Below are 26,453 nucleotides of genomic sequence, written 5' to 3' on the forward strand. Positions count from 1 at the left end.
AGGATAGTTTCACTGCTACAAAGCTAACGGAGGATAGTTTCACTGCTACAAAGCTAACGGAGGATAGTTTCACTGCTACAAAGCTGACGGGAGGATAGTTTCACTGCTACAAAGCTAACGGATGATAGTTTCACTGCTACAAAGCTAACGGAGGATAGTTTCACTGCTACAAAGCTAACGGAGGATAGTTTAATTGCTACAAAGCTAACGGAGGATAGTTTCACTGCTACAAAGCTAATGGAGGATAGTTTCACTGCTACAAAGCTAACGGAGGATAGTTTCACTGCTACAAAGCTAATGGAGGATAGTTTCACTGTCTTTTACTCACGGAGTTTGGAGCGCGGCTCCCTGGGGCCGTCCACCGTCACCTTGATGGCCTTGTTGTAGAAGGCGACCACGGGCGGCTTGGTGCCCAGACTGATGGTCAGAAGGAAGCTCTTGCCTGCATGGGCACGAAATTACACATACCGTACATGAGTAAAATAAATTACTATTTAAAGTTTAATTTGATTATTTCAAGTAATAATTCAGGTATTATTTACCTTTAATAATAAATAAATAGTAATGTTTTACCAATGAATTGATGTAATATACCAATTAATTAATGTAAAAATATTCGCAATTGCAGACCATTTCTTACAGTCAAAAGAAAAATTGCGAAAACTTTCGTTTACCTGAAACTCCCATTTAACTGCCGTTCAGAAATTCGACTGAACTTTCAGTTTTCTATTTTTATTGTAAAATTATTTCTGTTACCAAAGTATGAATCTCTTTCCCAATTTCTCACACCGACTCCTCCACCTCTTACATACAATGAGTTCTAAGGTTCCGCAGTTAACAATAAAATTTGATTTCTATACGCACCAGCCCAGGCAGCCCATATATGGCATCTTCAATGTAAAGCTACAAACAATTAACAATTATTTTGGTAATGTTGATAACGATCGTGAGAAATGGTATGATGCTTTGTAACTTTATAGAATACTTTACGTTTGAATGAACGTTGTAGTAATTGTTTACCTGACCTATGACGAATTTATTTATTCACTTAACAAGGAACAATGAATTTATACACCAAATCGCAGATGAGCAACAAATTGTCTTTAAACAAATAAGGAAAAATAGAATCTCGTGTTTCCCCATGTGAGTGCGAAGAAAATTCAGAGTTTATTATGGTGCTAATGTTGCAATCATTAATTTAGATCGTCAATAAATTTTGTGGTACTATAATTATGTTGCACAACTCGTATGAAAAAAAAAATAATTACGCGGAGTTTGTTTTCCACTGTATAAATCCAGACGGGAATGTAACATAATGCCTGAAAAAAAAATAATAAAATTGCTCATGCTCTCCATTTCGAGGAACAATATTCTCCCGATTTTATTGAAAATCAAATGAATTCACGAAATATGTAGAAAAAGTTAAGTTTTTATTTATATTTAATAGTCACATGTAAAAAAATGTTTAGTAATGATTTTAATGTTTCTTAGTTTAATATGCCCGATGCAATTTGAGAACATTCAAATTTTCACGACATAAGGAAAAAATTTTCATACTGACTTGATATACGTCGAATTCAGTCAAGATTCAATAAGTTAAATTTTCTTGCAAGTAACAGAATACCCTCTTTAATGTGAAAATAACAGGAAACCACAAACGGGGCAGAAAAATTCAGCTTCAATGACAAATTTTTTTGCATTCTGGGAAATTTTTCAACAGTTGTCTTTATCTCACCTCGGCCTGACCGCCCTACAAATCTAAGGTCGCTGAATTTAGCGACGTGTTCCTTCATAATTGAGACGTTGTTCTTCAGTTCAGCGCTGCTGTTCTCATCGTTCCCGGCGCGAACAGTCACAACTGTTCCGTCGGGTACGTCGAACAAAGCCTTCACCCTGGACAAAAAACGTAGAGATTTATTTAATGAATTGGAAATTAAATACACCGAGAAAATGCATCATTGTATAATCCAAAAGTCTCTTATTAGTGTCATGGTGATCTTTTAGTGGAGATTTTACATATATGTTGACTGCTGGAGATTTATGGGCATGTTTACAGCCAGTTCATGAAGTACCAAACTTGAAGAGTGAAATATATTATTTTAAGATGGAGAAGGTATATTAAGATGAACCGCGAAAGCTAATTTCTGAAAAATTAAATGAAAACCCAAAAAATATTGTTTCCATAAACCTGGTAGTAATTCAAAATGACGCTTATTTTCTCGCCGAAGAAATCATCATGGACACGCTCTGTGAATCGAGCTCTACTCCACCTCGCCACGATCGCCAGCGCGCAGCAATATTGCAAAACAAAGAAATATAGGTATCCTTGAGTAATATAACGAATTATATGGCACAAATTATAAAGATAGTATATCGCCTGATGTATTTGTTATTACATATAAAACAACATATAAATATAGCATATATATTGATTATTATATTATTGATAACATAGATATTTGACTTCTCATCTCAAAGAAAGTTATGCACTGACATGAAGGTAGTCGGCAGAGACTTGTTGGAGCGCCAGTGCAGCGGCAGGTTGCTGCACAGGATGCCAGGAGCCTCCGTGAGCCTGAGCTTGCCTCCCTCAGTGACGTCCCACAGCCACAACTCTGCACCGGAGCTGCCAGCACGCGCTCCCCTGCAGCACCCGTCGCCGTGCAGCATGGCTGCCACAGCCCTCTGAACACAAGCATTATAATGACCTGCAGCACCCGTCACCGTGCAGCATGGCTGCCACAGCCCTCTGAACACAAGCATTATAATAACCTGCAGCACCCGTCACCGTGCAGCATGGCTGCCACAACCCTCTGGACACAAGCATTAATTAATTAATAAGTGTGTGTGACCCCGCCGGCCGATGGCCGGGGCCGTCACCTTATACGTCTGCGGGATGGCAGCAGACCGTACTGGCGTAACGGTCACCACAGTAGAAAATCATTTTGGCGCTAATTTTAGGGTCCTTTTACGGACAGACGTCGCGCCCATATAATTAAGCTTACCAAGTAACGCCGCGACAGTTTCGAGTTGCACAAGGGTCAACCCTTTCAATACCCTCTGCCATTCCGAACTAAAAATAAACTCGCTTTCACGGTTTTTTACGCACGTTCAAGTTACATCCTGCCTGTAATTGCTTAACATCGCTTGGGCCTTCTTCATAATTTTACCAAAGCAATGTTTAATAATAAAATATAAACAAAAGTCAGAATTACCTACACTTTCTTCAACCTGCCCCGCCCGTCACCGTGCAGTATGGCTGCCACAGCCCACCGCCCTCTGAACACATCATTAAATAATTAATAGCCTGGCCGGTGGGCAGGAGTGATTGGTTTGAATATCAGACTGAATCAGACTGAAGCTATGCAAACTCAATACATAATAGAATACCAACGACTTTATAATTGTGAGTGAAAAAGTTTAACAAATACAAGCTGGGACAAAAATTTCAGTTTTAGTGTTTAGTGTTAAATTGCAACATTTGGCATTGGTTCAAAAAATCAAATGTTAACTGAATATCATATATATAATTGAATTTTTTCTGAAATAAACAAGTATATATTCTTTTCGAAATCAAAATGGGAATTGAATCAGGGGGTTGAAAAGGTCTTCAATTAATTCTCATTAATTCGGTTTGAAACTATTACGATTGCAGAGAAGATGATTTGAAACGAGAACGGCATTCTCAAATCTCAGAGATTTAATTATCAATTCCTGGTAGACTTTCAACCAAACATTGTTATCTAGTTGAATATATTCGTAAAATTTCTGATGCAATCTTCAAGCGCACATCGCACTCATTGACAAGTCAACATTTATTCATCGTAATAATGGCAAGTCAGGAATAAAAACGGTTGAAATTTGTTTCCATTTGGATGCTTGTTAAAAATGTAAGCTTATTTTTAGGAGAAATTTTCTATTACCTTCGTTATAATTAACCTCATAGTTAAATTTTTATATTGATGTACAAAAATTTGATTAGCGTATTTGTTCACATTTCCTCTAGAAATTTATTTAGTGGTAGACCTATCAATTTTTGACAACATTAAAGTAACATCAAACATAATTAGTGATTTGCAATTAGATTAAAAAAATTTGTAAAATGGAGACGATCAATTGATTCTATGAAATTTCTAAATCATCAAGAATTTTTTCGTAATATGTAGTGGTGACTAAAATGTTGGTTAGGAGCCTATATTTAATACATTACAAATCAAACTGGTTAATAATCTACTGTCCGGGAGAAATATTCAATGCAATAAACTGTACACACAAACACTGTACAGAATGCAACACTGGGCATCTAATGCACGGCTTTTCATCAATTAATAGCAGAATTCCTAAACTTAAAACGGATAAACCTGTTATAATAAATAAAATCTGGCACAGGCTTGAGCCATCAATTTCTTATTAATGAATAAATAAATTTATATAGACCTATAATAGCAAGAAAAATGGTATACGTTACCTGCCTCTGAAAAAAAAATTTTTCGGCTTTAAAAATGAAAGTTGAACATGAAAACGGCATTATCATCATGACTATATATATTCAGTTAAATATTCATAAATATTTAACTGAATATAAATATATAAATATTCATCCTTGACTATAAATAATCAGTATTTCAGTCTCAAAAATATTACAAAACTAATAATTAATATGATATTCGAACATTAAATGTATGACAAATTTCTTAGTTAATTTTCTATCATAGTAATCAGGGTAACTTGCCAATCTTTATAATGATGATAGCTTACCAGTATGTTAATGAGGATAACTTACCAGTATGTTAATGAGGATGCAAAGATACGAGGATGTTTAGACTTGAAAACTTCTGACATCAATCACAGTGTAAATAATATTTCTAGAAGGAAAATTCATGAACAATAATCTTGATCAAAATCACGGCACAGAATGTCACAAGATGATTGTTCGTAACTAAATTTAAAACCTACAGTTTATATACTTGTTTGACATCTTTTAGACTATTAAATATTTAGTAACAATGTTCACATTGACTGTTTAACAGAGATTTTCGTATCATTGCGCGTTACAGTCCAGACCAGAGGCCGCAACACGTGGTGACCTCCATGGAGTTCACGTGACCTCACATGCCCTCAAACAGAACCACACTGACCCTCACAACCAACCTCACAGGTGTGCCCTCACCTGTTGAGGGAAGACACGCCCAGCAACGGAACCCGACCTCCATACACAAAATTTACCTACTGTGGAATTTTTCGGTAATGCAATTTCATGGAATTTTTTATTTTGCATAGAAGTTTATCATTATAGGATAATTGAGAGAATTGTGAAAGTGATGAAAAGTTCTTTGTATAGAGAAAAAGTTTGACGCGATTTCGACCACGTTTGCCGCCCGCCTTCTTGGCTGCCATCTTCATTGCGACCGAGGTTTGACTCCGCCCTGACGTCCCTCAACTTATTGTACAAGTAAGGGTCATAAACTTATTGTACAAGTAAGGGTCATAAACTTATTGTACAAGTAAGGGTCATAAACTTATTGTACAAGAAAGGGTCATAAACTTATTGTACAAGTAAGGGTCATAAACTTATTGTACAAGTAATTGTCAAATACGGTACGGTAAAATAGTTAAACATGAATGTGAACTAAGATATTGGAAAGTTACCACAAACGTGCATGGTCGAAAAATCTATGGTACGGATTCAATGCTTACCGGTAATGGGGACTTGTGAGTATTTTCCCCATTACTCCGTATAGGTAATGTAATTCGGCAACCAGTGAGAGCTACATATATATATATATATTCATTATAACATAATATATAAATTATAGAGTCTATTGTATGATTGTGAAAATCTTTGATCCACAATTATTGTACCGTTCGAATTTTAATCCATTTATATTCAATTTATATCTGTTCGGTTTCTCGAGGTGGATAAATATTTTTTTCATGATAAGCGATTGGCGCTGCAAAGCTTCGATTATATATATAATATCGGCGTCTGGCTGATAATTGCAGATTGAAAGCGTTCACATGCATGAACATGACTAACAAAATTGGCTCGTATTAATATGAGAAGGATGGATCAGGTTTTGTCTCCCGCTTGACTTAATTGGGTATACCTACCCGACCTAGTCTAAGGTATACCTAGCCTTTTTCATAGACTTAACGTAAGTTGCATGGGTATTATTTTTACGTTCGTGAAGCATAAAAATTAAACGCAACAGAAGTTTTTAAGTTTACTGAAAAAATAGAGCACAGTCGAATTGCTTTGCCACTCCGCGGTTATTTGAGAAATTGAGACGTCAGTGAAATTATTTTTGTTCAATAAAAAAAATGATTTAATTTGTAAAATCCGACCACTTAAAGTACATACTAATTTTAAATTTATTCTACTCCTTCACGCACCGTTTTTAAGTGTATTTTAATATCGAAATTCAATGCTCGATCGATATTTACGTTCTTCGAGTTTAAACGTGCATGGCGAATTGGCGATAACAACAAAAATATGCCTTAATTGGCTGGTAAATCTGTCCTTCAACTCTCCCTGCGCCGTTTATCTGGAAGTATCATAGTACTTGTTTAGCTGCTTACCCAAATTGTGGGTAATTCACTGAAATAGGACGTTATATGTTAATGAGAATTACAAATACATCGAGACTTGGGTGACCTTTTGAGAAGAAAAGCTGGCTTCAGAAATGATTTCTCATTCCTTAAATTGCCTTTTCCTGACTCACTATTAGTTTCTTGAAAAATAATATGCCAACATTTCAGATTAGTATCTGATACTGAAAAATTAATGGCTACGATTTATGTTTTTCGTCAACTTTCTTAAAAATTAAAGACTGGATTCAAGTTTCGACTTCGAAGTTGAATTTAAACTCATTCCAGAGAAAACGGAAATTAAATGCACAAAATTTTGATTGTTGAAACCATTACTCGACAATCGACATCGCGTTATTCACTTTTTAATTGAAGCCGAACTGGTTTTGAAACCTAGTTTCGGGACAGCGGCTGAACACGGGTACAAAAAATAGTGGTAAAATGCCGAGAATATGTTTAGAAGACTAAACATTGGTTTTACTTTCTCACAGGCATAAATTTTGTGCAAAACAGTCCTATAATGCATTGCAAGATGTATTCGCTTGAATATTCCTTCATCAAGGAATGCAACACCGCACCATTTAATCTAGCAATCTAGCATGTGATCCTAAAGTCACTCTAGTCTACACCAACCAACCTCCTCGTAAGTTAGGTTGATTAGCTTTCGTTGGGTTAGGTGCTAAATAATGGCACGGGGAAGTTGCCGAACATTCACCCAAATTTAAAATTAAAAGCGTTAAACTACTCTCATCAGAAATAACTACAGGCTTATGATTGTTGACTTATCAACGTGGCTTCAGAATACTGATGGTGCTTCCAAAATTCAATTACCTAGTTTATATTTCTTTCAACGTTTAGGAAAATGGTCTTCGTGCCGCCAACATACCCAATTATCTCTGAATATGGATTCTTCACACGTAACCTCATTAGCAGTCCTAATAGTTCCTGGTCGAAAAATAGACATTATTTGTTCCTGAACTTACCATCAGTCAACAACCAAATAACGTGGCGGACCTAATAAATCACAGATCATAATGAAACGAGGTACTGACTAAAACCCAGACCCGGACCGGTCCGCCGGACCCGGACCAAGTGACTAAAACCCGGACCCGGACAAAGTGATTAAAACCCGGACCCGGACAAAGTGATTAAAACCCGGACCCGGACCGGTGGCGGACCAGGTTAAAAAAAATAAAAGGCTGCAAGTCATCTGAAACGTCGAGAAAACTTTTAATTTTCCATATAAAATTTTCATATTTACTTAGAAAAATTTCGTCGCACCAGCATTTGAGGGTCACAGAAAAGTTCATTTTTCGATCGAACTAATCGATAGAGAATGTTCATGAAACGATAACACCCGATCGACAGCGTGTTGACACACAACCTATAATACTCAACCGCATCATGGATACTTCACGATCTTCTAAAAGACTAACGTAAATAACTTCCAAGACAATTAAAGACTAGTATTAACTCGCTGATAGGAGAATACAAGGCACGTTCCTTGCATTTATTGGAGGATTTTAAAACAAGCCGCGCGCATCATCCTTCATTGATTAATTAATACATTCATTCATTCATTCAGCAACCAAAACGTTTTTCAAGCAGTAATTTATCCAACTTGGAAATTTCAATTTTTTCTATACGTAAAATCCCATTCATTGAACTTCAGATTTTTTAATGATCACAGATTTTTTTTATTTCACGTAGATTCTAATAATACAGTTGCAATGACCATCATCGAATTCATTACTTAATTAACACGTTGACTCCGATGTGGTACTTATTCGCACCACGAAATGTATTTCACCAGGACGTAGTGGTACATAATTCAAAATAGTATTTAAAATGAAATATTGTACAAGATGAAGCAATCGGAGTCGAAGTGTTAATCGTGAAAAGCTATCTTCAACCTACACAACATGAATGAAAGGCTTTCTTCTGCTTAATTTCAGTCGTTGATAAATCCACGGTTAAGATCGGAAAAGAATTACCAATTCACAAATAAATAAAAATATGAATTCGTCAATGAATTCCTGAATAATGAAACGTTCATTCAAAATGTCTCATACAAGAGAATTCGAATATATAAATTTCAGCCGCAAGGACTAAAGAAACAAACCCGAGGAGTTACTTGATTTACTAATTTCTAATAAATTTACAGTATTTACAAGTGTCACAAGATATCTCGATTATGAATAATCACTAAATATTGTAGATCCTAACCATTACATATGCTGTAAATGTCATAAGTCAGGTAACAGCCGTGAATATTATTGCTTAAAATATGTACAAATTTCATTTCAAAATATTTGTTTTCACTATTTTCAGAGTTCTTAGCAACTAAAAACATGAAACTATAGCAACGACTCAATTTCATTGACACCATTACTCAACATTTGTATTATTAACCGTGAGAATACTTCTCACGGGAGATTTCTTAGAAATTAAATTCAATAGCATAATACCGAAATTCTGTTTCAATCATGATTAATATGAATATTAAACTTTGCCCAAAGCGACTTTTGAAAGTCTTTACAATTTTAGCAAACAATTTCATAAGTAGTGGACAATATTCAATTCGTCAGTTAATATAGTTAAACAAATAACACTAGAATGCGGTGCATCGCATCTATATGACGAACTGCAAGCAAAAGCTTAACGTAAGAAAATCGATGTCGTAACCGTCGTAGACGCGACTCTCGTAATGCCCAGCGGTCGACTGGAAGTGGACGTGGTTACATTGCCGTGTAGATGAAAAAATATAACTCAGTTTACTCACTGAGTTATAACTCAGTGCCACTCAGTGTAGATGAAAAAAATATAACTCAGTACTCACTGCAGTGAGTGACAGAGTGCGCATTTTCTCGTCGACGAAAAACATGACGAGCACAATAGCGCCTTTTTTCCATAAATGAGAAAATTCGCTAAAAATGAACTGGGATCAAGATCCAGCTTTGCCGAAAGTGTGGATCTAAGCGAAAAAATCGAAATCGAAATGCATACATCCAAGAATAGAAATATTTCTAAGACAAGATGCTGTAATTATTCAAGATGGAATGGACGAAATTGATAGCTATGGAACCTAGAGGTGGAAGTGCAATAAAGGAAAAAACTAAATTGGTGACTTAAAATGTTAAAATTACAGAGATTTGCACAGCTATGACGATGAGAGGTTATGTACAGAATTATCATCATTGAGCAGCACTAGAAAATTTACACTCAGACTACATGCCGGTAGAATTCTTCCTCGTGCATCCAGGCATTCCACAATAGAATTAGAGAATCGAATCCAAATAACAGTTTTTGTGATGCAACTATAATTGTTCAATTAAGAATTTCCTATTTATATTATAATTATCAAACGTTGTATTAATTATCACCAAAAGTTCAGGAGAGCAGCAACATCTCAGGTGCACTTAACTGTACATTTACGAGCAAACGTCTTCGATAATGATATTAGTACACTCTTCATTTTACATTAAAAATCTTTTTTACATTAATATAACAAATTAACTACGGTAAAACTATACTTTGCCTTATGGATTAGAAATAGGTGTGAGCCACTTAACTGAGAATTATGATAGTGTTAGATTCATTTTTGTTGTACAGATGCCATATATATGTGAAATTAAAACAATTCTACGAAATTGGTGATATTTTCCGCTAAGCTTTTAAGTGTAGTATTTTAGCGAGTCATCTGTTCTTAATGATCATTTTTGTGGCATAAGTTTGTGAGAGAATATTGCATTAATTTAAACCAACTAACTAAGATTTATGAATTCTTGTCTTTAATTAAAACCAAAATTACTTTAAATAACTGTAAAGAAACTAACAAGTTCTCAATTTGTTAGAAAGAAAAATCCCTTAAGAACTTTCTAAAAAAATAATTATTTCATAAATGAAAAAGAAAATCCCTAAGTGGAGCAAATAATTTAGCGCTTATTTCAGCAGTGGCCTTCAGCATTCGCGAACATGGCAGGCAAAGTTTAAAATAATAATAAAAGAACGCAGGGAAAAAATTAGTGAATGAGCTTGAAGAAGAGAAACAAACAAAAAATATATAGGACTTCTAACTTCCCCCTAAGAAACCATCACCGTCGGAACCAAGTTGTAGTTGATATTTACAGAGAATGCGTAAGTTGTTTTTTTTTTCTACGAGACAATAGATATATGTATATGGTTACCGGAATAATTTTGCGCAAACGAAGTAAAATAAAATATTAAACTCTGAACACGAGAACATTTGCTATGAAAGAAGTCGGTTCAGTAATGACATTTTACGGCTCAGTAGAGAATTTAATAAACAAATAGAATCAATAAGTAAAAGTTAGCCGTCATTCTTGGAAGAGTAATTTGCAAAGATCAGAAAAAGTAACCCGCAGGAAGCGAACTAATTTTTAGAAGAATAATGATGGCGATGTGTTTACAAGCTCCTGATTGTGACGTAGGAAAATGTTCAAATATTCTACAAGGAACTAACCAAACACGAGGAATATCATTGCCCCACACTTGAGAGCGCCTCTACACTTAAAATAAACGAAAACGTTGGCATGCGTCTATCTTGGCACTTCGTGGACATTAAAAACGCCAAATTTTTACACAAAAACGCGTACTCAGTATCTTTTAACCCCAAAAAATATTTCAGCAAAACCTTAAAAATTTACGCCCATTTTAAAATAGCAGGCGCACTATGAACAGATTATAAACTTAAAGATCACAGACGAGTCACAAAGGACGACTTAAGTTACGTAAAATATACATTAGCTAACGACTTGTCAACTCAGAGTTCCTCTCAAGACAGGCTCATAAATGTTCCCAGCGAAAAATCTCTGAGACCAGGACCAGAAATATAATCTCTTCAAACATCATTCAAGTGTCGGATACTACACAGTGGTCTCGCTGCGTGGCGAGGAGGGCTGTAGACCACCATAGCCTCTTGTCAGATCATTATAATACTCGTGGGAGGCCTCACCGTTGGGTTGTTGGTGACTTCGCTGGTGGTTTGTCCCAGACCCGCTACCATGAGACGTCAAACTGTTCTGCAAGCTGCTAGGCCCATTAGAATTTATGTTAGGGTGGTTAGACCCCATCAAGAGACCATTTGAACCCATGGAATGGCCATTTGAACCTAAAATATTGCCGTGAGAGCCCATCATAGAACCGTTAAAGCCCACGTTGAAACCATTTGGTCCCATGCCAAGCCCGTTGGATCCTATATTGAAGCCATTGGATGCCATATTGTGACCATTGGAACCCAAATTGAGTATATTAGATCCTGCATTGTGCCCATTAGATCCCATACTGGGACCATTAGATCCCATACTTGGTCCACCGGACCCGGGACCGCTGGACCCCGTGCTGCTGTATGAAGGCAATCGACTATGTGGGTCAATGACGGGTACCCCGACAGTCTGCACCCCGGGGAACATAGGCCCCAAAATGTGACTATTGTTGCTCGTGGCCGGTAAACCGTTGTGGAAGCCAACGAAACTTCCTCCGTTTGTCGTGGCAGGGAAGCCGGGGAAGTTGGAGTCCGTGGGTGTCGAGGGATTTGAAGGATTTGATGGAACCCTAAAGGTGTTCATGTCCGAAGCCGTCCTTTGGAAGGCGCAAAAGTTATTGGGATCTGAAGTGGAGGTAGGGAAGTAGGTGTCCGTTGGTGTGTGAGGCTGTGAGGAGTGGGAAGACCTTTGCGACGGTCGTCTGCGAGAGGAATAATGTTGAGAAGGATGAGTGATAGGCGGATATTCACCGTAACTACGGTGCTGGACGCCGTTCCGTTGAGGCATGTTTGCTGCCTGTACTGCAGCAGCGACGTTACGCTTGTTCATGACGTGATACTCGGGATTGTCCATTGCAATCTGCTTTTTCGAGTGCCCGTTGTTCTTCAGGTGCTTGTAGTAGTCTGAAGCTGCTTGTGTACCAGCTGAAACGTAAACAAAATCTTTTACATTTCTGAATCAGTAGTCGCAGGCATATCCTTTAAACCATTGAAGTCATCAGGGTCTAGGCCAAGGTTCGCAACACATGACATATAAAGCATCAAATCCATATGAAGCCAGCGGCACATTTAACGTAACAAAAAGGAGAATATAGTCAAATGGGGTAAGACAGGATCGCAGCCTTCATGGGGTAAGAAAGGACCGGCCCATGGCATGCATTCTAATTGCACTGAATTTAATTTGACAAAAGAATATGTTAGAGCAATCATTGCCTGTCATTTCAGTGCTTGTTTCAACCCTCTTCTACAAATAATGAATTTCTGGCTAATTTTCAAAGAAAACCTATGTAAAGAAGGGTCACAAAATAGTTAACCCTGTTTGGGAAATATGCTCTGTCTAATGACAAAAAAAATTTTGGCCAGGTTTGTGGATTTAGGCTGGTAACCTCAAGTAATAAGCAACTTTTGAGACATACTAGGCATTCCCACCTGCTACCATCACTGCCTGACATGTATTTCAAAATGGGGTAAAAAAGGACCGGACATGGGGTAAGATGGGACCACTGAATGATCCTGTTTTACCCCACAAGTGGTCCTATCTACCCCATAAATGGTCCTGTATTACCCCACAAATGGTCTTCTTTTACCCCATAGTTTATCAAAAATAGCTTTTAAATGAATATATTATTGTGCATATGTATACATGGAGTATTTTGGTCAAAATTTTCATCTTTTGCGTAAAATAACCATTCTAAATTGTTAGCTTTTTTAATTAGATAAATTTAGTATACTATTGTGAATTGCATCATGGGGATGGAGAAAATAGGGATGTCTCTTCCCATTAGTAAGCTGCAGAACAATGTGCAAGAGTGGCTGGGGGAAAAAATCATTGTGTGAAACATAAAAAATAATTTTTATTGCAATTTTGTGAGAGGGCATGGGCTATGTTTGAGGAAGTGCACCACAAATGCAGTTAGCAAGAAAACACATGACGTCCGACTCTTAAGTTATAATCCATTGGTTTTATTACCAATTTGATAAATTTTCAGACAATGACACTAATGGAATATACATGTTGCATTTGGCAGTGCTCTACAATGAATCAAAGCCAACCCACTATTACTATGCTTAACAAAGTTTGCTCTTGGCAAAAACTCCAATGTGACTGATATTAGAGTTGACTTCCTGCAACACAAAACAGTAACTAGTGGTTGTTTAATCAAATAATGTGTTTCTAGATGGATAATATTGAATATCAGATTTATATTTTTACTAAAAACCTTGTAACATAAGAATTACCTGTTGGTCCTTTCTTACCCCAGCCTGGTCCCATCTTACCCCAATGGGGTAAGATGGGACCAGCTCACTTTTTTTAAGCTGTACAGAAAACTGTGTTAGATGCAAAACTTCTGAGTTGTAGCTTAGAAGCCCATTGCATAACTACACCTTGTGATAGGTTTAGAGTTTTTTAGTTATTCATGGTATAGATGCTACAGGCTTGTTAGTGATTTCGGTCCTGTCTTACCCCATCTGACTATAGTTAATTTATATTAAGCAAACACAAACTTGTGAGCAAACTAATCCTAATTGAAATAACGTACATGGAGCTGAGTCGAGCAAGTCCATGTAGTGCTGATGTGAGGAGCTGGCCGTGGATGAGGGCGGCTGCGTGGATGGCATGAGGTAGTCATCCTCGTCAACGGGCAGGTCGAGGCGGACGTTGCCGACCCACCCGTAACCTGGAGGGCGGCTGTTGGCGTCCGAGTCGCCGGAAGGGCTGTTCTCGAAGCAATCATCGTCGCCCATTTCTGCATCTGAGGGCGATAGAAATAACATGAGATGTAAATTGAAGTGATTCATTATCTAGTCTTCTCGACGAATACCCAGCTTTATTTGATATTAATAAACATCAACTCTGATGAAAAGTAATAATACTGCAATAAAAGGTTCAGTATACCCTGAATCAAGAGTTTTTAACATTTTCGAGTAATTTTGGGTCAATGTGTCAAAATTACCATGTGAGACAATATAATCGGAGAAAAATGCGTCACTTTAAGCTTCTTCCAATCTGAAGTACGGTATCACTAACATGCTACAAAAAATTACACTCTACATGACCCAGGCTGGAGAAAACTAGGAAATAACTGAGACCGTGGCATTAGAAACAAGTTCCTCAGGAATAAGGTTCAAAATTTCGTACTCTGAGGTGAGGATAATTCCATTTCTTTACACCAATCAGACATAGGATTTAAATCTACTAGAGGACCCAGAAGCTGATAATTAGAAAAATAAAAATCTACTAGAAGACCAATAAGCTAATAAATTTGCTCACTTTCAACCTACAAAAGAGAAACTATTGATTAGGCAATAAATGTTTCTGCACAATTCAAGATCTGCAAAACTGCATTAAGAATATGCCAAGAACACAAGTTCAGTTATAGATTACGGTACTTTCAAAGTCAAAAATGGAAGTGAACTTGAAACTTCCTTCTTAGCTTCCAATATAAGAACGACTACAAATACCAAAGCCCGTGGCGGTCAACATGTACGTAGAGTCATAATTAAATAAATGGGGCTTTACAAATCTCATAATGGGTAAGATAAATTGGGAACGGGTTTGATTCTGACAATTTTCTGGTGGAACAAATGCTGCTAATGAAGAAAAAATCTCGAAACTAAATAATTTGAGCCCAGCGAATGAAGATTTTGGGTCAGTTGATTTTAATACACAGGAAGGGGAAGTGCCGATCGAAGTTGATGGTTAGAAAATGAAAACTAAGAAACCTGATATGTGATATATGTGATGATCAAAAAATAAATGATTTCAAATGAGGAGTGAAAAAATAATAATAAAAAAAAAAGAAACAACTGTTCATCTGTGAAATCAGAATGAGGCCATTTCGCGTTTGAACGATGATCCTAACCGGTTTGTTACACACATAAAAAATTTATGTGTGCAACAAAATAATTTCATTTATTATTTAAAAAAAAATCAGCATTTCAGTTACCAAGATACCGCATCTACTACACACACACTGTACAAGGTAGGTTCATGCAGTAAACAACTCTACTTGCCACGGTACGTAGCCAAGATACGCAAAATGTTGTACAGTCAACATGGTCGCCAACTATGTTAAGTTCTAACGCTCCATTAATGACACAAACCTTCAAAAAGCACTTGCAATGGATCAACGCAATAGCGGACCGTAACTGAATCTTCTCGGGCTCTAAGATCAGGCCCTGTCGTCGCAGCTCTCAAATTGAAGTACTTCAGTTCTATTTGTCTGTTTTGCCTATTTTGAGGCGACTCAGAAGCGGCTATGCTTCCCTCACCTTCCCCGTACATGTAGTGGGGCAACGTACCATAAAGCGTGGGATGTTTTTTCACGGGTGTAATGGGTTCCGAAGAAGTCGAGGACGACGTGTTTGGAACCGCAATTCCGTACTTTGGTTGCAGGTACTCTTCGGCTGCCATCAGAATTCCGTCACCCCCAATAGCGGAAGACAGTGACCGGAAAAAATCTCGCTCGTCTTGAGTGGTGTAAGACGGAAGACGCATCAGCTTGTCGCCAGGGATTACCAAAAATCTACCTGGATCGCGGGCCATCTTGGCAAAATCCTCAGTGAGTTCCTTGAACGTTGGTCTTTCCTCGGCTTCCAGAGTCCAGCATCGAATCATGATAACATAAACATCGATGGTGCAGATCGCGGGCTGAGGAAGCCGCTCGCCCTTCTCAAGCATTTCGGGAACTTCGCGGGCATGAACATCGTCGTACGGACGACCGCCGTACGTCAAAATCTCCCAAACAGTCACTCCTGAAAAAAATGGTCAAATATATATAATCTTTAGTATATACTTCACCAGAAAATGTTAATAAATATGTCAAGTTGAATGGAAATAAATAATATTAGCATATCCATGGAAATGTCACTCATGTTCAAAAATACAATTAAACTTCTAAAATTAGACTGCTTACCTATATTCTCAATCATGGAAACTAAAAAATATCTCAATAAAATCGAATTCTGAAACTTTAATAGCAACTGACGGGAAAGCGAGGTCACAAGGCATTATGCCCACTCACCAAAAGCCCAGACGTCAGATTTGTGAGTGAAAATTCGGTGTTGAATGCATTCGAGAGCCAACCACTTGATGGGCATCTTGCCGCCGGCCGCCTTGTACTCTTCTTCGTTGCCGTCGAGGAGCTTGGCGAGGCCAAAGTCTGTTATTTTAACGAGATTTGGTGTCTGCACGAGCACGTTGCGGGCGGCAAGGTCGCGGTGAACGAGTCTGCGCTCCTCCAAGTAGTTCATTCCACGAGCAATTTGCGTGCACCAGTTCAGCAGAGGCTTGGAACCGATCTGTAATATTGAATCTTTGTTACAACAGCTCTATTATGAGCACAGTGATCCAAAAAGCCATTTCTTGCAAAACGGGCATGATGCTTGGAAAAAGTGAGGAATTTTACACATGATATTCAATTGCGCTAATAATACAAAATGGGATTACTTTATAGGACTAAGAACATAAAAGCAATTATATTAACCGATTACTACTATTAAAGAGATCTTCGAGAATGGCATTGACGTCATGAGTAAAATAACACGAGATGTGCCTTCTTGATTTCTTCCTGATCTTCTGAGAACAAATCGTAGACATGAGCAAACTGATATTATCTTGTCCCTGTTGTTCCTGACGTGGTTGAATAGGGAAGCTTATAAATGAGAGATAACGTTATTTAGTCCCTGTTGTTCCTGACTGGAATACGGCAGCTTATACATATGAGGTAGTACTACGTACCTTGTCCCTGTTGATTCTGACGTAGTCGAGTAAGGCTCCCAAGGGCATGAGCTGCGTAACCATCATGATCTTCGTGGTCATGCAGACGGCTAAGAGCTGCAGCAGGTTTGGGTGGTCGACGCTTGCCATGATGTAAGCTTCTTCCAAAATCTCGCGACTCACGTTCGTGTCGGTGCCTGGCGATATAAAATGGTATGACAATCACATACATGCTACAGATGATACTTGAGAAACCATTGTTAGAACCTTAATTTTTTAAACAACCTAGAGTACAGCATTTATTATATACGATCTCAATATATAAGTTGATTGAAGTTCATTGTTTTGTCGATTTTGAAGCTAAGATCGAAGATAAAGTTACAACATTCATCACAATACCAGTATGACGTCAACCAGTGACTCACATCAATGTAAAACAACGCTCACCTTCCCTAAGGACCTTGATGGCAACAGGAATTTTTACATTTTCACCATCGGGAACCCACACCCCCTTGAAGACGGTGCCGAAAGCTCCGTAGCCCAGTACACTGCCTTTCCGAAGCTCCGCTTCTTTTACGATACGTAGCTTAGCTAAATTAGGCTTAATGTTGGTTGGCTTGAGTGGCTCATTGTCATCAAATGGCATCATACTGATCGTCATTTTCATGGCAGCTTCCTTGGTCTTGCTGCGCTTCCACCAAATGTAGCAGAAGACTGAGACGAACAAGCAGAACAAGAATACGCAGCCTATGACACCGCCGACAACTGCTGGAAGACTTTCTTCATCTCTGATGGACAAACATATACAATTATGATTCTTCAGTTTCACCTTAGTTCCGATTGCAATCAGTAAACACATAAAGTGCTGAATTAAACACATAAGTGAAGTAAACACATAAAGTGCCGTTATCCGAGTTCCTGACTTTTGCAAGACATACAATGAGAAAAATTGACGTAAAAATAAGCAAAATGAAAGAAAAAATACTAGAAATATGTAAAACATTGGGCAGTTAAAAAAATTCTAGAAATATGTAAAACGGGAGCAGTTACGACTGTTATCAATTTCACGGGCAAGACTGGAGAGCTTACAAAAAATAAGGCACAGGGTCGGTGCCGCAGTAAGGATCGGATGCGTCTTCGGGGAATATTTTGTACGGCAGCTCAGCGGGGCAGTTGGCAGAGCAGTTGAAGCGCGTGAGGTTGGTGCCGGGGGGCGGCTGCAAGTAAATGCGGTAGTTGCGACACGCGTTGCAGTCCGACACTGTCGGGCCGCGGCAGCCCGAGGAACATTCCGACGAACACTGAGGAAAAACATAATTAGTTACGCAATGGGACAAATAATGATTGTTAACGTAGAGATGATCAATGAACTATACAATGAACGCAATGGGACAAAGAATGATTGTAAACGTACAGAGGATCAATGAACAATATTTACGATAAGGACAAAATATCCTGACAAGGGAATTATGCAAAGGAGTGGAAACTTAAGAGCAGGTTTTCAAGAACAACATTTAGACAGGAATTGTTTAAGGATACTCACCTTGAAACATTCGTGGTGTTCTTCATCGGCGTAGTGATCATCGGGACACCTTTCCTCGCACTGTTCGCCGCGCTTGTAGTGAAGGCATTCGTGACACACGCTCGTATGGAAGCCGTATGCGGAGCAGTTCTTGCAGCGCGGGTGACACTTTCGGCAGATGGTTTTGCCAGCCATGCGCTGGAGGTCTCCTGTTTCTTGATGAACGACCCATTCAGAGAAGTAACCATCAGGACATGATTCTTGGTCCTTTAAGCACTTCTCTACCTCTAGTTCATCATTGATGATGACTTTTTCGCATGAAATACAGCCTCGAGGACCGATGTTGTTTTCAGGACCTCGGCAACCTTTGACGCAGTTCTGGTGGCACGGTTTACATTGCCCTCCTTCATTAAATTTGGTATCCGGGCAACGTGCGTAGCAGAATGGACCATCTTTAACGTTCCTACACGACTTACAGTGGCTTGAGGAAGGACCAGTGCAGCCACCTAAGCATTCGTCATGACACAAACTGCAGACGCCAGGCTCCTTTTCGTACATGCCCGGCTCGTTGCAGTTATTCACACATTTATCTTGCAGCTTAAAATTCCTGCAACTCAAACATTCTTCTGGGCCTGCTCCCCAACAACCATCATCACTGCACTCTTCATTACACACAAGTCCTAGTTGTTTACATTCATTGTAGTCACGATTGTTTTCTAGAAGAAGAGCTTCAGTATCCTGTTGCTTCACCAGTTTTTTCCAAGTCATGTTAGCCGCGAAACACAAATCCTTATTTTCTAAGATGTATACTTTTCCTGCTCTTATTCGTTTCAAAGAACGCAAATTCAAGCTCTGCAAGGAAGTCTTTACGATATACAGAGCTGAAAAATACTCAGTCAAGTCTCGGCCTCCGATAGTTTCTAAGTTTCGCAAGAAAGACAGGTTTGTAAACTCTGGATGGGAGGCTTGGATGTTGATGAACCCGGTGACTTCAGTGAGTGTGCTGAACACTTCTAGTTCCCGAGGGTGCATCTCGGGGAGCTTCTCTCCAAACGTGAAGTCATCGTGCACTTGTTGGAATCCATCGAACGAATGGTCAAGGATTGTGAGCGAGCCTTCAAGAATAGTGCATCCTGCGAAGTCATGGATGTTTCCAGCATGTACGTCGTCTGTGGCGACGCAGGTCTTTGGACATGGGCCGTTACAGGGCACGCACTCTCCATTCACTGCCCGAAACTTAGGTGGGCACGATCGGACACACGCGCCGTTATCTTTAAGTAGGTGCTCTGGGCAGTCCTTGACGCACGTGGCTCCATAAGCGTATTTGCCATTAGGGTTGGTTTCCCAGGAATAGGTGATAGTGTTGTAGCGCTGCATGGCCGGACATTCTTGCTTGCATTCACCATCGTCGTAGAAATTGCGGCAAGCCTGTAAGTACAACCGATGCTACATAAGTGACTTGGCAGACAGAATCACAAGGATTCAAATTGAAAGGAAAACGATTTTGTAAGAATTACCTATTAAGATATGCAAACGTATTTCGAAAACATACAATTCAACTAAAGCAAAAGCAGGCAACTTTGAATTCATGGCCAAACCCAAAAAATTTTGATGATGGCGACTGATCCACAAAAATTAATATCATCATTACTGTCAGCTCAACCTCTTAAACAGTGCAAGGATAGAGCACATTTAATAAATAGTGATATTTATATATACATATTTATAATCTAGACAATGCAAAATAAAGCATCATGCAAATGCCTGAAACTATTTTGTTCACTCTGCCGCAATGTTTTCTGCTTGGCCCATAAATGTCACTAGCATTTAGTCATGCGCTGCGCAGAGAAATGAATGGAAGGCAGATTATATCAAATCTCAAATACTCAATTCCTTTGGAGAAAGCTACAGGTTTTTCATGAGCGTTTAAAACAGAAATAAACCAGGCGAATTTGCGATAAGAATGATAGCAACTTCATATAAAGGGGCAGATGCTGCCAAAATGCCTCCTCGCGCTCGTATAGACACCGATGGGCATTGGAGCGCCATGCAAGAGCCTGTACAACTAGAGCCTTAAAAGCAAATATGGCAAGAGGGCTCTCTCTCCTGAGCCCATTCGACGAAGTTGCTAAGGAACATTACGCCCAGCCAGACTTAGTGGCCCAGACTGCAACAGATCAGAACGCTCAAGAAGCGCGCTCCAGAACAAAGGCGTTAACTCCGCTCGTAAGCAACGAAAAACAGACGAGAACTTACAGTTTATGAGTAATCGTAACGTGGTAGGTAGATCAGAAAAAATAAATAAGTAGTAATGAATTATGAGGACAAGCGCTTTGAGAGGTAATAATAAATTGAGAGAACAAAATGTTCTCACGTTAAAAGAATAAAATACGTTGTACGTGTAAAGATAAGGATTTCAGTTATTCTTCTTCAGACTGGCACTTAAGTCTGAGGTATTGGAGGTCAAGAAAACGAAATTAGATTATCAGAGACATTGTAGTGACTTGGGAGACTATTGAAGGATTACATGGTCATTAAAAAGCCCAAATGCACAGGAAAAACAATGGACAAAGTCCACGCTATTGAACTGTCAACGATGACGGCCAAAGGGAAGTGAGAGCGAATAATAGAATTATAGTGGCAACCAAAAGACAAGGAAGGAGTGCAAGTTATATATAGGAAGATTAGATTAAGTGAGAAATAATGAGTGATGTGAACTGAGTAGGAGCAGTTCTGCATCACCCAAGAGCGAGACCAGCAGCAATGAGGCAGTCGACTGTGAAGGTCAGCTACCCACATAGCAGCAACTATTGAGTTCTTCCAGCCTCCCCCTCCTTCACTACACCACTCCTCCTCCTCCTCCCCCTCCCCGCACTCGGACTGGTTCGACTTCCCTGCTCCACCCAAACAACTTTTTTCCTCCCCTATTCCCCCCACGGTCGAACCAACCGTCACGTTGATCGTCAAACAATTTTTTAAGACAATTAGTAGGATTATTGCAGAGGCAGGGCAGCGCACTTGTTCGGTTGAAAAGAGAAGAGGTTTCTGTACTAACCATCGTGCTGATTATCGAGTTAACCGGGAAACAGCGCACATTCCAAGCAGATTTTCATGGCTGGTCTATCATTTTACATGCAATACGATTACTCACATGATGATTAATTTTAATGGTTTAAGCATTCTAATGTCTGTTAGTCACGCAACTACAATTAAAATTTGTGGAGTTTCACTTCACCAAGCAAGCGCGGGTTGGGCAGTAGTTTGCACAAGGCAATCTCAACCATCATCATTGGGAAAATTAATTACAAAATCCGGAAGAAAACGTCTGTCGACATAAACCATCTTCAAGAAAGTTCCCTACTAAGACAAAAAGTTATCTTTCAGTTTTCTAGAGTAGTCCGTAAGTTGAGCTCAATACACTAGCAGGGCTAGGTTTTGCAGACAAGATTCTGCTTCGTTTTGCCGTCCGAGAGGAGCGATTAAAAATAATGTGTGGACAACAAATTTAGAGAAGAAACAATAGAATCATCTAACGCATGTCAACACATTTTATGTTAAAGAAAACTGCAGGCTTCGAAGTGGCGAATAAAAGTTCTAGAATGCAGTTGCAATAAAATTGATCCAAATTTCATTAGCACCGATCACGTTTTTATAATTCCATCTTCAAGCGCATCTATTCGCCAATACTTTGGCGAATTTTAAGAAATTTTAGAGATAACTAAAATTAGTAATAACCTAGAAATTTCTAAAACTATTCTGCACTAAACTAAAACAGTTATCATTATAGGTATGGGCGAAATAATCAACGGTTAGGAAAGAATTGCATCACGTGAGAACAGTGCACCAACAAAACCAAGAGAGAATAGAGCAGATAATCTGCTTGAAAATATCAAATAACATGGCAAGCAAATTATATTCACAATGTGAAATACCAAAGCCATGTGGAATGTGAAGACCAATGACTCACCAAGCATTCGCTTTGAGTAGGTCCCGTGCAGCCGCCGGCGCAAAATAAATGACAACAGTCACGCGGTCCATCGTCGTAGCATCTGCCGGCATGACACTGCGGTGAACACGTCAACTTGCTGAACTTTTGACAGTTTTCAGGTCCTTCGCCCCAGCAGCCTTTCAAACAGGAGTCATGACACGAGCAAGATCGCTCGGGCTCCGTGAAGTTGTAAACAAAGACATGTTCTGCACGCGCGTCGCTCATTATTTCCTTCCACTCTATCGTCGTGATGTGGCACAAGTTGTAGTTGTTGAACAGACCAACGGTGCCTTCCAAAATATCTGAGGGGGGGGGGGGATTTGGTCACTGCAAGGGTTAATTAACTAAATGATAGCAGGCTTGGTCTAGAATTGGCGTACAGATGATTTGCAAGGGAAACTGTCATGATTTTTTTTTTAATATGAACTAATCTACAAGGATAAAATCACGAGCAACAATTTTTGAGGCATTTGAAAGCTGCGATAGCTCACAACGCCGTAATAGCCACGATGAGCAATTTTTTTGCAATCCGCCAAGAATAGTGGAAAGTTTCTAACGTTCATTTAACCCTCAAAGAGTCAGATTATCAATTATACTATAACTAGTAAAGAGCAAGCCCTAAATTTCACCTCTGAGAGCTGGCATTTCGAGAGTGTGCATTTTGGAGAGGGTAACAAGAAGAGCAAAGTTTTCATCATGAACTGCGAGTTTGAAGAGCGTGCGTCCCCTGATGATCTGAAGTGACGGAAGAGCGATCCTCTTCACGTCCACGTGCGAGATGAGCACATAGCCGGTTACCTGTCAAGAGGAATAATAAAAATTTTGTTTTCGAAGGTTATTAAGAGATAGAAAAATTATAAAATGAATCGTTATCAATTCAGGGTAATCTGTGCTGTTAGATCAAGACAGTCTATAGTCTCGCTCCCTCAGATTACACAAAGCAACAAATAAAAACAATATGGGCGTAACCCAAAAATTGGTTTAAAGGGACAGGTATTTGGAAATCTCAATATGATCAGCTTAAATGACAAATGTAGTGTAATAAATATGATATGATTAGGCTGAAAATGTGGTCTCAATGCCATATATTGCCTTTAGATTTGTAGCCCCAATGATTATCACTTCCATATACCTATAACTGAACCTGAACTTCAAAGCTGATATTTTATCGAAGATGCAAACCTCTCTGATGTACTGCAGGAAGGAGAGGTCGAGGTTCTCGTCTTGTAGCCAAGTAAGTTCGAGGTTGCCGTCGACGTAGGTGCAGTTGAGGTAGCGGTCCCTGAGGTTCCTGTAGTGATGCTCCCGGTTAGAGGGCACCGACATACGCCCGTTCGTCCCGATGCAAACTGCGCAAATAAAATCATAAACATCAAACACGGTTTCTACATTCACAATTATACTTTAGGTATAATTGTGAATTATTAGGAAAACAATTTAAAATGAGCGGTAGCAGCGTGGAAATAATCCAGTATACTAGTAAAGTGTTTATCTTTCGAATCTTTGGAAGGTTTTTGAAATCCATAACTGCAGTCGCAGTTCAACTTTAAGGCAAAAATGTATCGACATACTCGTAGGAAGAAAGTCAAGATTCGTAATATCAAGAGTCCTTGGGTAAAAAACATGATAAGATGAAACAATGAAGCAAATGCAGGAACAGTTGCTCATTGTCATAGTTAAATTCTGTGAGCCATGTTGCGATAAATAATATAATAGGTACTCACTTCTCCCATCGAAGACCGTGGCGTTGGTCACTTCAAGGTAAGAGAACAGAAGTAAAAGGAAGATGAGAAAGCGATCCCGAGTGGGGACAGGCTTAAGGTGATGGAACGTTTTAGAGTGAAACAGAAGCATGACTGGCGCTCAATTCCGTTCTGCCAACTCATCTGTTAACAAAGTGTGGTTCCAGGAGTGAGTCCAGAAGAGGCTCTTGAATCGTGAGGAGGCTGAACGCCAAGATGAAGGAGACTGGCATCCTATTGCGCCATGCACTGCGAGCCTTCAGGTCTCTTCAAACTTCCCGAGCCTCCACAAACTCTTTCTTCACAATGCGCGCTCGCATAAGAAATGCCAGAGTACGCACACAAGTTCTTCCTAATAACAAATCCGGCCTCAAGCTTGAGAATATACACACAATTCCTCTTTCTATTCACAATCTGCCAATCGGAATCAATTGTCAGGAACTTCAGAGTTAGTGAGATATAATTTTCGGACTTTAGATGCTGCACCAGCCTTCATTCAAATTAACTATCGATGATCTGTGTTTCCTTACATACGTTCAAATTAAACCACGGAATTTTATGGTGAGTTAACTAACCTAAGTTGTGCGAGAAAATAGAAGTCACACTTACAAATATTAAGCTGAAAAGCAATGAGAATCAGAAATAATGAGAAATTCACGATGAAAAGTCAAAGAAATTAATAATATATTCGTAATTCAGCTTGAACTCCCGGCACCATCTTTTAAAACATTTGGACCCATTCTTTCAAGCTCTAACATACAGGTATATGTGCCGGCAATTACCCTATCAGGAAAATAATAATAAGCTAGGAAAATTAAAACGATAAGTTAGAAAAAAAGACTGGAAAAATGTAAATGAATATTTCCCCCAAAAAAACTATTTAGACGAATTTTTGCGACAAAATTGTATATTACAAAAATATCGGAACAGAACATTTCGATTCACATGCTTGGTTTAAAAAAATCCAATGGAACAGAACATTTCGATTCAAATGCTTGGTTTAAAAAATCCAATGTAATAGAAAACTATCCAATACCGGTAGTATGTATGGCGAAGCCATTCTTGACTGCAAAGTTACAGTAGGAACTGAAGTCCGAGAGAAGCTAGACATGTAGCGCCATCACGCGCAGTTCGTTGGTCGGTCGCACGCATGCAGCGTCGGATTGGACTATCATTTCAAGCGACGTTTAACATTCACAACGCGGAGCTCGCTACGTCAAATAAAGAATCATTATAACATTGTACCAGCACCGAATTAGAGAAACATGAAGATTATGAGATGAGATATGAAGACTGCTGGGTTTTGACAGTAGAGGTTTCAATGGACGAAGTTTCTCTAAGACGATATTAAAAACCTCATAACTAAAGAGCTGGAGGTAAGAGAGGTGCTTAGCGCTGCGCATCAGCGTTAGAAGTCGGCGACACATAGCGCCGAATGAGCGAATCAGCGAGTCCCGGCGGTCCGTAGTTTGAGCAAGCATGCCACAGCGAGTGACGGCCAGAATCATTCGTTCTAATCAAAGGCCTTTGCTAGTAGGCAAGTTTGACGCTGGGAATTGCCAGAGATAAAGTGAGAAACACCTTGGCTTAGCGACTGCATTAGGCGCTGCGCATTCATTATCAAGTGCACTGAACTTAGGGAGGCCGTCAAGTTAACTCAATGCATCTCTTGCCTGTGAATAAAATCGCTATTTGCTAGAAGGATTAAACATCATAAGTAAAATTTATTGGAAGCTCAGTACTGACATCTCACAAAAAAGTTTTAAATTTAAAAACATAAAGCCAACTGCCATATACACTCTGACATTAGTTGAGTGCAAAAGAGTGCTAAAAATAGATTAAGTCGCATTGTTTGCATTCAATTAAAGCTTGTCCACTGGTGCGAAACC

The 26,453-nt window shown here is 39.0% G+C and overlaps 2 protein-coding genes across 4 annotated transcripts in view; both read right to left on the reverse strand.

Moving 5' to 3' along the window:
• The window catches only part of LOC108676912 (runt-related transcription factor 1), a 27,027-nt gene extending 19,411 nt beyond the window's left edge, over positions 1-7,616 (reverse strand). The window contains exons 1-4 of one of the 2 annotated variants that reach the window (XM_047883344.1): positions 7,572-7,616; positions 2,495-2,685; positions 1,736-1,893; positions 329-442 (exon numbers count right to left, since the gene is read on the reverse strand). In XM_047883344.1, coding sequence (XP_047739300.1) covers positions 329-442; positions 1,736-1,893; positions 2,495-2,685; positions 7,572-7,574 — 466 coding nt within the window. In that variant the 5' untranslated portion in view covers positions 7,575-7,616. Of the gene's footprint in view, positions 1-328; positions 443-1,735; positions 1,894-2,494; positions 2,686-3,219; positions 3,260-7,571 lie in introns of those variants that run through there. The other variant, XM_018165073.2, reaches the window with a different exon arrangement.
• Positions 7,617-9,503: 1,887 nt separating this feature from the next.
• Positions 9,504-25,184, reverse strand: LOC108676933 (epidermal growth factor receptor). 2 transcript variants are annotated; one of them, XM_018165095.2, is made up of 12 exons: positions 24,547-25,184; positions 24,005-24,171; positions 23,452-23,620; positions 22,802-23,124; positions 18,856-20,262; positions 18,402-18,613; positions 17,760-18,100; positions 17,334-17,509; positions 16,618-16,894; positions 15,896-16,348; positions 14,134-14,346; positions 9,504-12,517 (listed from the first exon to the last, which is right to left on the reverse strand). In XM_018165095.2, exons 1-12 carry the CDS (start codon positions 24,674-24,676, stop codon positions 11,475-11,477), a joined length of 4,911 nt encoding a protein of 1,636 aa, XP_018020584.1. In that variant the 5' UTR covers positions 24,677-25,184; the 3' UTR covers positions 9,504-11,474. The 2 variants fall into 2 exon arrangements, with proteins under 2 accessions (XP_018020584.1, XP_047739292.1); XM_047883336.1 differs by having other exon boundaries at positions 15,698-16,348.
• Positions 25,185-26,453: the final 1,269 nt, after the last annotated feature.

This window comes from Hyalella azteca, unplaced genomic scaffold (assembly GCF_000764305.2).
Source record: "Hyalella azteca isolate HAZT.00-mixed unplaced genomic scaffold, Hazt_2.0.2 contig12663, whole genome shotgun sequence".
NCBI classification, from domain to species: domain Eukaryota; kingdom Metazoa; phylum Arthropoda; class Malacostraca; order Amphipoda; family Hyalellidae; genus Hyalella; species Hyalella azteca.